Genomic DNA, 15,982 nt, shown 5'->3' with positions numbered 1-15,982 from the left:
TGGACAAGATATTCAGTATTCCTTCAGGTTCAGTTCCCATTTTTCACACTCCTATAACAACTGGAAAGTTTGAGCCAAAATATGCTTAACTAAATCCTTTTAATTTTTTTAAAAAGAAAAATAATCTATAAAGGAAAATTCTTAAATCAGGCTAAAACCTACTTTCCTTGCTTCATATCAACACTTAAGTTAGACAATCACAACAGACTTTGAATAATATTTCCACAACTGGAATGCAGTCATCCAAAAATTGTAATACAATATTACTTTATAATTTAGTATACGATAAAGTAGTATTTCAAAGCAAAGGGGAAGTAAAGTACTATTCATTAAATGATGTTAGGACAATTGACTAGCAATTTTGAAAAGAAACAAAAATAAATTTCTACTTCATTTCTCATTCCAAAATAAAATCCAGATGATTCAAAGATTTAAAGGAAAAACAAGAAAAATAATAATGAAAGTACTGGAAGAAAATATATGTGCCTGGGCTTTATGAACTTGAAGTGAAAAGGACTTTTAAAGAACAAAGTGACTTCTCTATAAGCTTGAGGTGAAAAGGACTTTTTATACAACGAAGTATAATCTCAAATGCAGTATAAGCAGGGATTAAGAGTACAGGTTCTAGAAGCAGTAGCTTGGGTTCAGATCCTGGTTTCACAAACATTAGCTTTATGATCCTGACATAATGCTATTGCTTGGATGTTTGACCCTCCAAACCTCATGTTGAAATTTGATCCTCAATGTTGCAGGTAGGGCATAATGGGAGGGATACAGGGTTGGTGCTGTAATGAGTGAGTTGTCACTCTTACTTCCCATAAGAGCTGGTTGTTAAAAAGAGCACGGCATTCCCCACCCCTCACTTCCTCTCTTGCCACATGATCTTTGCATGCCCTTTTGCCTTTTACTGTGAGTAGAAGCAGCCTGAGGCTCTCCCTAGAAGCAAACGCTGGCACCAAGCTTCTTGTACAGCCTTGATATAGTTTGGATGTTCCCTCCAAATCCAATATTGAGATGTAATCCCCAGTGTTGGAGGTAGGGCCTGGTGGGAAGTGTTTGGGTCACGGGGGCAGATTCCTCATATTCTTGGTGCTGTCCTTGTAAGAGAGAGTAAGTTCTTGTGAGACCCTGTTGTTTAAAAGTGTGTGGCACCTCCTGTCCCCTGCTTGTTCCCTCTTGCCACATGAGACGCTTGCTCCCCCTTTGCCTTCCAGCATGATTGTAAACTTCCTGAGGCCCTCACCAGAAGCTGAGAAGATGTCAGTGCCATGCTTCCTGTACAGCTAGCAGAACTGTGAGCCAATTAAACCTCTTTTCTTTATAAATTACTCAGCTTCAAGTAATCCTTTATAGCAATACAAAAATGTACTAAGACACACAGTCACTTAATTCATCTGAGCCTCAGTTTCATCTGCACAACTATGATACCTGGCTTGTAGGGTAGAATAAAGATATTCAATATACTCTATGGGTATATGTATATAGGCCAGTCTGATAAGACCTGCATTAAACTATAATGAGCTACCCACATATAACTGTAATTTAGCTTCAGTTACAGTTACACAATATGTCACCCACAATGCCTAAAATACTTAGTGTATATATTTTATTTATATTCTTCTGGTTTATATTCTTTCATATGTTCTGGAAGGATATTAACCAAAATAATATAAATAAAATATAAATAGTGGTTATTTCTAGGTGATGGAATTACAAGTGAAATTATTATTTTTTTTTTGCCCCTTTCTTCTTTATTTGTATTTTCTAATGTAAATTAAAGTATGGTGTCTCCCTGAGTGTCAGCATAGCATTGTGAATACAGTTATAGACTCTGGAGCCTGACTTCTTAGGTTGCAATGCTGGCTCCCTTACTTACTACCTGCGTGAGCTTGGGGAAGTCACATAGTCTCCATCTCAGTTTCCCCATTTGTAAAATGGAGATAATATTACTTCCATTATACAACAAAATGAGTTAATATAGGTGAAATGATTAGAATTGTGCATGGCAGATAGCATTACATAAATGTTTTCAAATATTATTTTTCTCTCCACGTACTTTCTCTTAAAATTCCTAGTTTTTGGATGTCTTTAATATAGCAATCAACAAATGAAGTTACAGTTATATGTGAGTAGTTCACTGTAGTTTTTAATGCAGGTCTTAGCAGACAATGGCCAGTGGCCCAGCAGTCCCCAAGCTAAGAATGGTTTTTATACTTTTAATGGGTTGTGAAAGATGGAAAGAAAAAAAAGAATTTGCAACAGAGACAGTATGTGACCCACAAAGCCTAAAATACTATTTGGTCCTTTACAGGAAAAGGTGGCTAACTTTTGGCTTAATATGCTTTCCCTTTCAAATATATTTGCAATTTTAAATCAGCACAGTTTATACCAAGGAATAAATCTCTAAAGGAGGAATTTCAAGAAACATCTTAAACAGAAAAGGAAAATAGTTTCGGACAATGAAAATAGTATTTCATCTTGTGAATGTTTGTTCCCCTCCTCTCTGTTGAGATTAATTTTTCTACCAATGATTAAGAATCACTTCGTGGTAATTCATTGAAAGTTTGGTACAGTAGAATCAAACAATCCAAAAGGTACTTAAATTCATGAGGCTAAATGGGATCTCAAATGATTATTGGGTTTCTTTGGCCGACTCTGTCGGGCTGATCCAACTACCATGGGAATTGCGCTCATATCAGGTCTGGAATCAGCAAATTTGCTAGGCTAAATATCCAGTTCTTTGTCACAGACCCTTGCGGTAATGAGCGTGGGAATATGAAAGCTGACTCAGGATCACACTTAAGAGAAATAAAGTTGCCTGAAGTAAGATCTTTAGAAATCTTAAATTGTTAAAAAGGAATTGTGAAAGGGGGGGAAATTAAGCAATCTTTTTTATTTTTTGCCAACAAAGTGTTAACCTGAGACACTCTGGGTAATTTTATCTGCTTCTTTAATTAGCCTTGAACAACTGGGAGACATTTTATGCTTTATGCAAACAAAACAGCTGCATGCAAGAGAATGGAATAAGGGAGTCCTGGGTAGAGACCTGATGTTTCTCTGAGGGCCCTCAAGTAAGTCACATAGGAAGCTAGCAGGTCTGTGAAGTTGATGTGGGGGTGGGGCAGGCATTTGTCTACTGAATCCAGGAATCTGTGGGTGTTTATCAACTGAAGGTAAGGGTGGGAGGAATGAAGGGCAACTTTCTTTTTGACCTTAATTGGGCTTGCTGAGATTCAAACATGAACGAATGGTCAACCGAGGGGCTGTGGTTTGCCAGAAATCTATTTGCATGAAGCAAGAAGGACACTTCTAGGGCAGAGGAACAGGCACATTTGGCACAGTCAAAAATTTCTTAATTATAAAAGGCAGAGGCACTTCTGAATACAGCACAGATTCTGTGTGCAGACTTGACTTTCAGCCCAGCTTCTGAGTATCTAAGTCCTATGTGTTGGGATTACAGGTGTGAATCACTACACTCAGCCACTTTATTTTTCTTAATTACATCAACTTGGTAGGGACATGGGTCGCTATGGTCTTGGGGAAGGAGATGGAAGAGGCATGTAGAGGAGAAGACATTCAGGTTGAGAGTAAGATCCATCACTAGAAATAAGGTCCAAGAAGGCAGGGGCTTTGTCTTGGTTCCCACTATATCCCCTAACCTGAAAACAGGGCCTGGAATGTGCAGGTGCTCAATAAATGTTCATTGAATAAACAAATGAAATACAGGCAAAGTATATACAAGTCCTATTGTAAAACATCATAAAGGATGATGAGGCAGTAGTCATTTCTCTTACTGGAGGTAATGACATTTCAAAAATCATCGAAGAAATACAATAAGAAAAAAACCTAATTAATTATACAACATCCTAACACAACCATTATTACACTTCTATTGTTATACTTTCAGTATTTTATAATACGCATTTAAAATAGATTTGTAATCAGAAAATTTCTGAGGGGAAATATAACTTATTTTCAAAAGAACCAGTCTGCCTTTACCGACAAAATATCACTAAAAACCAACATGGGTGATGTTACTTAAGTAAGTCTGAAATAATTATTGATAGCTAAGTCAATACAACAAAGTATGTGGTATAAATCTTAGACTTACTGGTAAAGGAAGTATAAGACATGCATTCTCTTGGTAGTTCCTACTCTAGGGGTTTCAGTGTTCTCATTTGTAAAATGAGAGGCCTGGGGCTCAATAATCTCAAAGGTTATTTAATTTAATCCCTAAATTTTATTTTTTTACATGCCGATTGTAAAGCAGTTTGTGTGTATGTATATACATAATATATAATAATATTAATTCAGACATAGGAGCTCCTTCCATGCAGAAGGAATATAGAGTTTAGAAATTCACATTTTAACAGCCATTTCCAATTTTTCGGGACTAATTTTTACCTGGATGAATTGTGGTAAGTAGGTTTCACTTAATAGATAGACTGATTATTAGTATTTCAAATTCCCAAAGATAAATCTTTATCCTTCTAAACCAACAAAACAGAGAGTTAATTAAAAACAAAGTGACAACAACAACCCAACTAGGAGTGGTCAAAGGGGAAGATTGACGGTAAAACATAATTGGTTCATTGGCATAGAAATGGGATGAAGAGGCCGGGTGCGTTGGCTCACGCCTGTAATCCCAGCACTTTTGGAGGCCGAGGTGGGTGGATCACGAAGTCAGGAGATGGAGACCATCCTGGTCAACATGGTGAAATCCCATCTCTATTAAAATACAAAAAAACAAAAACAAAAACAAACAAAAAAAATTGAGGGGCATGGTGGCAGGCGCCTGTAGTTCCAGCTACTCGGGAGGCTGAGGCAGGGGAATTGCTTGAACCCGGGAGGCAGAGGTTGTAGTGAGCCGAGATCGCGCCATTGCACTCCAGCCTGGCAACACAGTGAGACTCTGTCTAAAAAAAAAAAAAAAAAAAAAAAAAAAAAAAAAAAAAAAGACAATAAAGAAAATTCTTTTTCTTTTTTGAGACACGGTCTCACTGTGTCACCCAGGATAGAGTGTAGTGGCACAATCACGGCTCACTGCAGCCTCAACCTCCCAGGCTCAGGTGATTCTCCCACCTTAGCCTCCCGAGTAGCTGGGACTACAGGCACCTTTGATCACGCCTGGCTAATTGTATTTTGTATAGAGACAGGGGTTTCACCATGTTGGCTAGGCTGGTCTCGAACTCTTAGCCTCAAGCCATCCTCTTGCCGCGGCCTCCCAAAGTGCTGGGATTACAGGCCTGAGCCATCGCGCCCAGACAGAAAATTATATCATTAGGCTCGTACATGGAGGAGTTAGTAATGCCTGAAATTTTTCCTCCTTGTAAAATTCAGGGTCAACCCTGTTGATCCCGTGTTTTTTTAAGGACCAAATCACCGTTGTCTCTTGAGGATAACTCCACAGACACGATTAATTCATTAACGTAGATATTATCTTTCTTTTGATGGTCACAGTAGAAGTGCCTTGAATTGAAGCTTTATCTCCTCCATTGTCACCATCACTAGGCAGGTGAGCCTGAGGACTGCGTGGTTTAAGGCAATGCCTCAGGAGGGAGCAAAAAACGCATCCACTGTTGAGGTTTCAGTTGCCTCCATTCTTTAAATAGCTCAAACCCGTCACAATCGCAAAAGAACCATATTTGAATTCGAGCTGCAAGCAAGTAAATCGAAGTATATACTAGAATTGATTCCCAGCCTGAAGGCAGATGCTGACTTCAGACCAGGAGTGACACTCCAGGATTTCCACGGTAGTTCATGAAAGAAAGAGAATCTGGGACTAAACAGAGTCCACACCCGCTTTTCCTGCACCAAAAAACGCCGAGATGTTGATCGGCATCGCGTTAGTCACATTAGGAGCAGCAATCGCATTATCAAAAACTGCAACATGGCATGTAAATAATAGCGACCTTCCCACCATGTGTCGTCGGCCGGCAGTGGATGCCCCCATAGGATCCCTACAGAATGCCCTACAGTTCCCCACGGACATCTGCCCAGGCGACTGGGAGTCCCAGGCCCCACCGAGCCCTCCAAAACCCGTCTTGGGCGTTCAATACCCCGCGCTCAGAGCGGTCTCTTGCTGCCCCCTGCCAGGCCCCTAGCGTCGGGCTACGAAGGGCTAAAGTACCGCCACGAGGGGGCGCAGGACCAATGACGTCACCTCTGCGCGCGACCCGAGGCCGGAAGTTAGTCTTTTCCACTTCCGCTCCTTCTCGCAGCTCCGGACTCCAGAGGCGGAAGTAAAAGCCATCTACAGCGGGTAGGTGCAGTTCAGGGTGAGATTGGCAAGTTGGTGAGGCCGTGCTTTCCTTTCTTTTTATTAAGAAGTGGGTGTGGGTGACTGCTGTACAGTGCAACCCCTTGCAGAGTTGCCCTTGGGGGAGGAAGAGGATGGAAAGAGCCTTCGGTGTGGAATTACCTTGGTTTTGAGTTAAGAAAGATCCACCTGGGTTCGAATCCTAATGCTTCAGCTAGCGAAGGCAGGCTACTATGGGAGCTCGGCGCTGTTTCAGATTTTGTAATTTTAAGGCTTATGCCTACCTTCAAAATTGTGGGGAGTAAAGCGAGACAATGTGTATGAAGCACTTAGCTTTGGTTTTACAAAACATATTCGTGATTCCGCTACCTTTTCCCATCATATGTAGGCATGTACTTGCCGTTTTCTTTTCTGTGTGTCTGAGAGATGTTGTTTGCAAGAGGTAATGCGTCTCACGAGAACATAATGCAATGAGAACTTTAGCTGGGATCGAACTCTTATTTTGTATTAGGAAGGCCTGAAATATTTTGCCTTTTTTGTGTATGTGTGTCATTTCTAGAGACAGCTGTTCTCCAGCCTTTCTGGAGGGATGCAGAGCCTTTCCTTAAGACAGACAAGGTGAGAAATGCATGTAAAGATCTCCAAACTTAGATAGCTGTATCAAAAGAAGACCAGCTGGAATGTGGTATCTTAGGGCCAGTGATTATTTCCATTAACAGCCTGTTTAATAGGCCAGTTGTGGGGCAGAGGGGAACGTAAATCTTTTTTTAGACCGATCATACTACAAGCATAGAGATTTTCAGTGTGTTTGTTAAGTTTGAACATTAGCCCGTGGGACAATGGTTTTGGTTAACTTAAAAAGTCAATTTGAGAAATAGATTGAAGTCAATTTTGGAATAGGTGCCATTTCTGAAATTTGTACATGAGGAAAGTTGGTGACTTTCTTGTATTAGGCTTTTTAGGTGTTCATTTACCCTACTAGATATTATGAGTATTTTCAATGGCGATCCGTTGCTAAGAGTAAAGCATCATGGAGAATTTTGAAGTGTGACTTTTTTGGTGCTAGAAACTGAAAAATTGATAAAGATAATACGTATTTCCCATTGTTTTTCACACCTAAGGCCATTTTTACTTGTTTAAAATTTTTTTGTCTGACTGCAAAGTAGCACATATTCATTAAAGTCCCAGTATTTCAAAAGTAGTACATAGCCTCCAATAATCTTTCAGAAATAACTGTCATTCCACTCACCCCCTGTATACATTAATGTCCCCCCACTGCCTTTAATATACATGGCATTATCCATACCGTTAGGCAGTTTGTCATGTAGAGTATCTTTGACATCTTTTTATTGCAGTAGATCAGTCTTTATTTTTGGCACCTTTATAGTATACTGCATAGATGTACCACAATTTATTAATCATTCTATTGGTGGCCATTTGAGTTTCTTCTTTTATGCCGTAGCTAATAATGTTATGATGGTCTTCCTTTTTCTTTCTTTTTCTTTTTTTATGAGACAGAGTCTTGCTCTGTCACCCAGGCTGGAGTACAGTGGTGCAATCTCAGTTCACTACAACTTCCGCCTCCCAGGTTTAAGCAGTTCTTGAGCCTTAGCCACTTGAGTAGCTGGATTAGAGGCATGTATCACCATGCCTGGCTAATTTTAGTGTTTTTAGTAGAGATGGGGTTTTGTTATGTTGGCCAGGCTGATCTCAAACTCCTGGCCTCCCAAAGTGGTGAGATTATAGGCATGAAACCACCGTACTTGGCCTGGTCATTATTTTTCATAACAAACACGTATTCTTGTCTTTTTTTTTTTTGAGATGGGCTCATTCTGTCATCCAGCCTGGAATGCCATGGCTAGATTATGGCTCACTGCAGCCTTGACCTCCTGGGCTCAAGCAGTCCTCCTGCCTTAGCCTCCTGAGCAACTGGGACTATAGGTGTGCACTGTTACAGTTGGCTAATATTTTGATTTTTTGTAGAATAAGGGTCTCACTTTGTTGCCCAGGCTGGTCTCAAACTCCTGGGTTTAAGCAATCCTCCCACCTTGGCTTTCCAAAATGCTGAGATTACAGATGTGAGCTGCTGCCCCTGGCCCTTTTTATTCCATTTGGATAATCTCCAGGGAGTGGAAATGCTGAGTTAAAGGCTATGAACATTTAAAATTGTGGCAGCTGGTGCCAAATTCTGGTTCTGGTCCATTAACAATATTTGAGAATTTCCTCTGCTTCCTCACATGTTCATTAACAATCAATATTATTAATTACTGTTTCTAGGTTTAGTTGAGACCACACATGTCATTTTTAGAGTAAATTTATTGCATTTTAGTATTGTAATCAAGACCAAATTTCAGATGCCTGTTGTAAGTCCATTTCAGCTCTTGTTTTCTATAAATAGAAAGCTTAGTTTTAGATTCCTTAGTAATAAGTTATCATAAAACAAATGGTTGACTTCAATTGTAAGTATTTTAAGCATTTGAGGGAAGATTATATTTGAATGGGACCTTGTCCTATGGATAGGCATCAGGAGGATGGGCGTTTCTAAAAGAAAGAGCAACTTAAGCAAAGGCAGGGAGACAGGAATGGGCAAGGATGTTTGGGATCAGAGGTTTGAGAGGCGATAGTGCTAGGTATTGAGGGGGTAGAATAGAAGACATAGCTGGAAAGGTAGTTAGAAGTAGATGGTAAGGTTGTTAGAACTAACTGAAAAGGTAGCTAGAAAAAGATTACTTTGAAGATTTTGTTTTTTCAGGGAGACCTACAGAAGGTCTTTAATCAGAGAATGAGGGACATAATCACATCATTTTACAAATATCAGTATGGTGGCAGTTTTGAGTGATTGATGTCAGAGAAGCATATCAGGTGGCTGTTACAGGCTGGGTGAAAGAGAATGAAGACTTGTAACAGAATGAGAATTATGAAGAGTAGCAAGGGTGGATTTCGGAGAGATGCCAAAGAAGTTGAATCTACTTGATTTGATGACTGGAGTTGAGGAAGAGGAAGAAAGCAAAGCTCACTTTTAGATTTTTATCACAAATGACTCTTAGGATAGTGATTGTGATAATGGTATCTTTAGTCAGAAGAGGGCAACTTTGGGGACTGGGAAAGATACTCAAGTTTGGGACATGTTAATTTGTGTGGAAGATACTTCCATGAAGGATGAGTTATACACAAGACATCAAATTTACTTGTGACAGATTTAGAAGAAACATTTATAGATTTGTTACTTTTTGTTAGGAATTTTGGCATACATTTTTACTTATTTTTAGTTTGCTATTAATATAATTTCTGTTGAACATTCTGTGGCTTGTTCAGCCTGTTTACCATGATGCTAATAGTCTCAAGAAAGTGCACTGTCTAAAGTAGTAGTCCACACTTTTTTGATTGTGTACTTTGTCAGTAAAAATACACCTACAATATATGTACATTTGTTTATTGATTATATGTCTTACAGTACAATTACATTGTTTATTGTTTATATTATAAAACATATGTAGAAAGAATTTTTCAAAGGCTAAGACAAATATAAATTGTAGTTTTACTATTTTCTTCCTCCATCGCATTATATCATCTTGGACCTCTCTAGAAAGTACTGGTCTGATTTCCAGCTGATGCATTCTGTCCCATTATTCCAGTAGAGGTCACTTGAGTATCTGGAAGAGAGAACAGGCTGTTGAGCTATGCAAGGAAGAGCCTTCATTCTTCAGTTAGAAGGATAATTGTATTTTAGTTTCTAAATTCATGCATTTTTGGAAGAGTATGTAGTTACAGAGTAGTATGTGGTATTATGGAGAAGTGAAGAATAGGGAGTTCAGCAGAGTATGGATCAGTCTAAAATGTGCTTTTGTTGTTTGATGTTTATGTTGTGAGTGCCTTGCATTTGGCTTTACACATTACTTGATTCTATAGTTTTGGGGTCTTTTCCCAATTCTGTGAGAATCTGTAGATTATGTGAGCCACAGGAATGTTCCCTGCCTGTAGGCATAATCAAGTTCTAGTTAAAACTGGAGTAATTGAAAGGACAGACACAAAGAGGCTTTCTTTGAAATTGATCTTGAAAGCAGTGTCTTTGGCCCAAAGAGGTTAGTAGTGGGTTGGAATCATCTATCTCTATTTTCTATTTTATGCTTAATTAGGAAAAGGAGAAAAAAGAAGGCCTTTTCTAAGTAAGAGCCCATTGTAAGTAATTAGAAATCAAGCACGAACTTGTTACAGTTATATATTCTAAAAAAGCAAAAGTACAGTTTAAAAAAATATATATGTACGTTATATGACTCAGGCACAAGTAGCTTAGAAACAAATCAGATAGGTTGAATAACAGAACGCTTTTTCTGTTGCTTTTCTCATAAAATATTTCTTATAGAGATGCTCATTTTAGTAGGGAGCTATGATTATGATTATAAATAAGCTTGTATGTTTTGAGCCCCATTTCTAAATGATCAGGAAAAATGAGTTATTGAGGTTTTAGTCACATGCTAGAAGCTGAAAGTTGAAAGTGTTGTGCAACACATGCAAACAGCCCAAAATTAGTCTTGTTAATATGGTGATAGAGAAGGGGAGAATGGTGAAAGTAATGTTTTAATGTTTACATGCCATCTTTCAGCACAGTTTCACATGTGGTGGGCTATGTGGATTTAATATCGCAACTAGATCATTTTGAAGATGAAAATTGGTTTGGAATTATTGGATTACAACGTAGGGAATGGTAGGGTAAACCAAATGATTGTGATCAAGAGCTGTTGACTAGAGGTCTATATAAGCTAAGAAAAATTAAGGCTTTAATGGTAGCATGGATATAAAGGGTAGCATGAATCTAGAAAAAGATGTTCAAGATGTTGAGAATTTCCTCTGTTTCCTCATATGTTCATTAACAATATTATTAATTCTGTTTCTAGGAAATTAATCTGAGGTGTTGGTTTTCAGGGCTAGATTTAGAGTTTGAAAACCAGGAGGCCAGAGGCAAAGAAATCTAGTATCTATGGGCAGGGCAAGGTCAAAGACATGGAAAATTGAAATATAAGGCAATAAGCCAGACCTGGCATGGTGGCACACACCTGTAATCCCAGCACTTTAGGAGGCCAAGGCAGGCAGATCACTTGAGTCCAGGAGTTTGAGACCAGCCTGAGTGACATAGTGAAACGCTGTCTCTACAAAAAATAAAAATAAAAAATTAGCTGGGTGTGGGGGGGAATTCCTGTGGTCCCAACTGCTTGGGAGGCTGAGGTGGGAGCATCACCTGAGCCTAGGGAGATAAGGTTGCAGTGAACCATGATTGTGCTGCTGCACTCCAGTCTGGATGACAGAGTGAGACCCTGTCTCAAAAAAAAAAAAAAAAAAAAAAAAAATTTGGAAATCAGGAGGACAAAGCAGAGATGGAGAGGGTCAACTGATTTTAGGTAGCCAAGGCAGGCAAGGGTAAACAAAAAGAGCAAGAAAAAAGGAAGAACAATTCTGGGTCACTAATGGTGCCCCATCCTGCTTTTCTTTATGTTAACAATGGAAGCAGCCCCATGCCTACATATAACAGAAGCAGTGAGCTAGGGAGAGACAGTGCATTGGCTGAATTATTAACACAGTTTTGTAGAGCTGGAGCTGAAGGTAATATTCTCATAGAAATGACCATGATGCTCATAGGATCATAATATGGCCATTTAGTTGTTTAGCACATGCATTTGTATAATATTTTATGTGTTGTTTTACACAGCATTTCAAAAGGTTTGAACTACCTCACCATTATGGCACCAAGAAACCTCTGGCATATGAGAAGTAACTTTCTCTTTGGTTCAAGCTGTTGGATGACCCGATTTTCAGCAGAAATCATCTTCAAATCAGTTTCATTTAGGCTTTTTGGTGTGAAGTGTCATAATGCAGGCAGTGAGCCTTTGGAAAATGAGGACCTACTGAACAACTTACTTACTATGGGAGTAGATGTTGACATGGCAAGGAAACGACAGCCTGGAGTTTTTCATAGGATGATTACCAATGAGCAGGATCTGAAGACGTTCCTTCTTTCCAAAGGAGCTAGCAAAGAAGTGATTGCTAGCATCATATCAAGATACCCACGAGCAATAACACGTACTACTGAGAATCTTTCAAAACGGTGGGATCTGTGGAGAAAGATTGTGACATCAGACCTTGAAATTGTAAATATTTTGGAACGTTCTCCTGAATCCTTTTTTCGGTCCAATAACAACTTAAACTTAGAGAATAATATAAAGTTCCTGTACTCAGTTGGATTGACCCGTAAATGCCTTTGTCGATTGTTGACCAATGCCCCTCGTACCTTCTCCAATAGTCTTGATCTGAATAAACAGATGGTTAATTTTTTGCAGGCAACCTGTTTGTCATTGGGTCACAATGATCCCACAGATTTTGTCAGGAAGATAATTTTAAAAAACCCTTTTATCTTAATTCAGAGCACCAAGCGGGTGAAAACTAACATTGAATTCTTACAGTCAACTTTCAACTTGAACAGTGAGGAACTGCTGATTCTGATATGTGGTCCAGGAGCTGAAATCCTAGATCTTTCCAATGACTATGCCAGAAGAAGCTACACAAATATCAAAAAGAAGCTGTTTTCTCTTGAATGTACTGAAGAAGAGGTACAGAAGTTTGTCTTAAGCTATCCAGATGTGATCTTCTTGGCAGAGAAAAAGTTTAATGATAAAATAGACTGCCTCATAGAAGAAAACGTTAGTATTTCACAAATAATTGAAAATCCTCGGGTTCTGGATTCAAGCATAAGTACTTTAAAAAGTCGAATCAGAGAATTGGTAAATGTTGGCTGTAACTTGAGTACTTTAAACATCACTCTTCTATCTTGGAGTAAAAAAAGATATGAAGCTAAATTGAAAAAGTTAAGCAGATTGGCCTAAGGATGCCAGTGTTTTTAATTCTCAGGAAATGTAAATATGTTATGCCACATTGCAAAAGAATTTTGCAGAAGTGATTAAGTTAAAATGTTATTAAGGGCCTTAAAATGGGGAGATTATCCTGAATTACTTGGGAGGGCCCAATATAATCATAGGGGTCTTTAAAAGTTGAAGAGGGAGGCAAAAGAGGAGGTCAGAGTGATCGTATATAAGAAAGACGACTACTTTTGAAGGAAGGTAAAAGGGGGCTTTGAAAGAGGAAGACACCTTGAGCCAAGGAATGAAGGGGGCCTGTAAAAAAAAAATGGAAGAGGCAAGGAAACAGATTCTCCCTTAGAGTCCCCAGAAAGGAATGCAGCCTTGCTGGCACCTTTTTAGCCCAGTGAGAGCAATGTCAAACTTCTGACCCACAGAACTATAAGATGGTAAATTTGTGTTCTTTTAAACCACTAAGTCAGTGATAATTTGCTGCAGAAGCAAGTAGATTAACATAGCAACTAAGTAGATGATTAGTTGCATTATAGGTGAAGTCACAAAATACAATTCTTTAGTGTTAAGTCTATATTTCTTCCTTTTATAAGAGTAATTATATTTTAAAAATCTACCTACCCTTCTGGAATTGCTAATGTTAGTGTTTATAAAGTCTTAAATGTACATAAAAAACTAAATGTGAATAATCTAAATAAAGAAATATTATTGCCTAATATACTTTAAGGAAATGGTAATCATTTCTGTGCATTTTGTTGGCATTTCAGCTAATATTAAAGAGTAATTTTCAGAGGCATTGACTTAAAAAATGACAAATCGGATAATGTCGGTATTTTCAAGATACTAACAATCTAGCTCTGACATAAACTGAAAGATATGGGACAAATTATATGACTTTTTCAGAGGCATTTGTTTTCTAGATGTCGTTTTTGAATTAACATAATGGCGCTCAACCTTTTAAACCTCATTTGCTATCAGTGATGCCTTAAAAAACCTTATTCCTACTATTGATAAAAACAATATGTCTGCTTTCCTTTTTTTTTTTTTGAGACGGAGTCTCGCTCTGTTGCCGCCGGGGCTGGAGTGCAGTGGCGGGATCTCGGCTCACTGCAAGCTCCGCCTCCCGGGTTCATGCCATTCTCCTGCCTTAGCCTCCCGAGTAGCTGGGACTACAGGCGCCCACCACCTCGCCCGGCTAGTTTTTTGTATTTTTTAGTAGAGACGGGGTTTCACCGGGTTAGCCAGGATGGTCTCGATCTCCTAACCTCGTGATCCGCCCGTCTCGGCCTCCCAAAGTGCTGGGATTACAGGCTTGAGCCACCGTGCCCGGCCACTATGTCTGCTTTTCTAAGGCCATTTATATATTCAACAATACTCTTATTATAATTATCTTTGTTTATTTGATGGCAAACATGGCATAGTTTAGAAAGCAAAAGCTTTAGAGTGATATATCTGGGCACCATTCCTGAGTAACTTGTGTTAATGTTTTAAATTTACTGAACCTGTTTTTCTCATCTATAACACTAGAAATTGACCTTCCAGAGTTGGTAGGAATCAAATGAAAATGCACCTCTAAGGTTTCTTGCACATAGTAATGATGCAATCAGTGATACCTATAATCAAAAGATAGTATTTTAAAAAGCAGCTTTATTTATATGTAAATCACATACTCAATTTACCTATTTAAAGTCTGACACAGTTCAATTTATATGTATAGAGTGAGAGTTGTGCAACTTTATTTTCCATTGCTTATAATACATTTATAATTTATTGGAAAATTTATAAAGAAAAGGAATTTCTTAAAGTTATGGAAACTGAGAAATCCTAGGTTGAGGGGCTATATCTGGTGAGAGCCTTCTTGCTGGTGGGGACTCTGAAGAGTCCTGAGGCGGCACAGTGTATCACATGGCAAGTGCTAATGTGCTTAGGTCTCTTTCTCTTCTTATAAAGCCACCAGTCCACTCCCGTGATAACCCGTTAATTCATTAATACATTAATTAATGAATAGATTAATCAATTTCTGATGACATAGCCCTTATGATCCAATCACCTCTTAAAGGCCCCACCTCTCGATACTGTCACATTGGGGATTAAATTTCAACGTGAGTTTTGGAGGAGACAGATAGTCAAACCATAGCAACAACCATCACCACAATCTAATTTTAGAATATGTTTGCAATCCTAACAGAAACTTTGTACCTGTTAGTGAGTCCCCATTGTTTCCCTCCATTTGTTCCCCCAGCTCTAAGCAAAAATGAATCTGTTTTCTGTCTCTATAAATTTGTTTATTCTGAACATTTCATATAATTGGAATCATACAGTATGGTCTTTTGTGACTGGCTTCTTCTTTTTTTTATTATCCCATTTTCTTTTTTTTCTATTATTATACTTTAAGTTCTAGGATACATGTGCACAATGTGCCGGTTTGTTACATATGTATATACGTGTCATGTTGGTGTGCTGCACCCGTTAACTTGTTATTTACATTAGGTATTTCTCTGAATGCTATCCCTCCCCACTCCTCCCACCCCACGACAGGCCCCGGTTTGTGATATTCCCCACTCTGTGTCCAAGTGTTCTCATTGTTCAATTCCCACCTATGAGTGAGAACATGCAGTGTTTGGTTTTCTGTCCTTGCGATAGTTTGCTCAGAATGATGGTTTCCAGCTTCATCCATGTCCCTTCAAACAACATGAACTCATCCTTTTTTATGGCTTTGTAGTATTCCATGGTGTATCTGTGCCACATTTTCTTAATCCAGTCTATCGTTGATGGACATTTGGGTTGGTTCCAAGTCTTTGCTATTGGGAATAGTGCCTCAATAAACTTATGTGTGCATGTGTCTTTATAGCAGCATGATTTA

General features: G+C 38.7%; 1 protein-coding gene across 3 annotated transcripts; it reads left to right on the top strand.

Moving 5' to 3' along the window:
- The first annotated feature begins 6,214 nt into the window (after nucleotides 1-6,214).
- MTERF1 (mitochondrial transcription termination factor 1) lies at nucleotides 6,215-13,850 on the top strand. 3 transcript variants are annotated; one of them, XM_011963229.1, is made up of 3 exons: nucleotides 6,215-6,278; nucleotides 6,819-6,877; nucleotides 11,964-13,850. In XM_011963229.1, the coding sequence occupies exons 2-3, from the start codon at nucleotides 6,849-6,851 to the stop codon at nucleotides 13,132-13,134; spliced, it is 1,200 nt and encodes a 399-aa protein (XP_011818619.1). In that variant the 5' UTR covers nucleotides 6,215-6,278; nucleotides 6,819-6,848; the 3' UTR covers nucleotides 13,135-13,850. The 3 variants fall into 3 exon arrangements, with proteins under 3 accessions (XP_011818619.1, XP_011818621.1, XP_011818620.1); XM_011963230.1 differs by having other exon boundaries at nucleotides 6,273-6,295; nucleotides 11,964-13,839; XM_011963231.1 differs by lacking the exon at nucleotides 6,819-6,877.
- Nucleotides 13,851-15,982: the final 2,132 nt, after the last annotated feature.

The sequence above is a fragment of the Colobus angolensis genome, unplaced genomic scaffold (genome assembly GCF_000951035.1).
Source record: "Colobus angolensis palliatus isolate OR3802 unplaced genomic scaffold, Cang.pa_1.0 Scaffold605, whole genome shotgun sequence".
NCBI classification, from domain to species: domain Eukaryota; kingdom Metazoa; phylum Chordata; class Mammalia; order Primates; family Cercopithecidae; genus Colobus; species Colobus angolensis.
This window is presented reverse-complemented; position numbering and strand designations above follow the sequence as displayed.

Coding starts and splice junctions, on each gene's coding strand:
- MTERF1 (XM_011963229.1), top strand. CDS start 6,849: ATGCAGAGCCTTTCCTTAAGACAGACAAG. Junction 6,878..11,963: donor CTTTCCTTAAGACAGACAAG/GTGAGAAATGCA, acceptor TGTTTTACACAG/CATTTCAAAAGGTTTGAACT.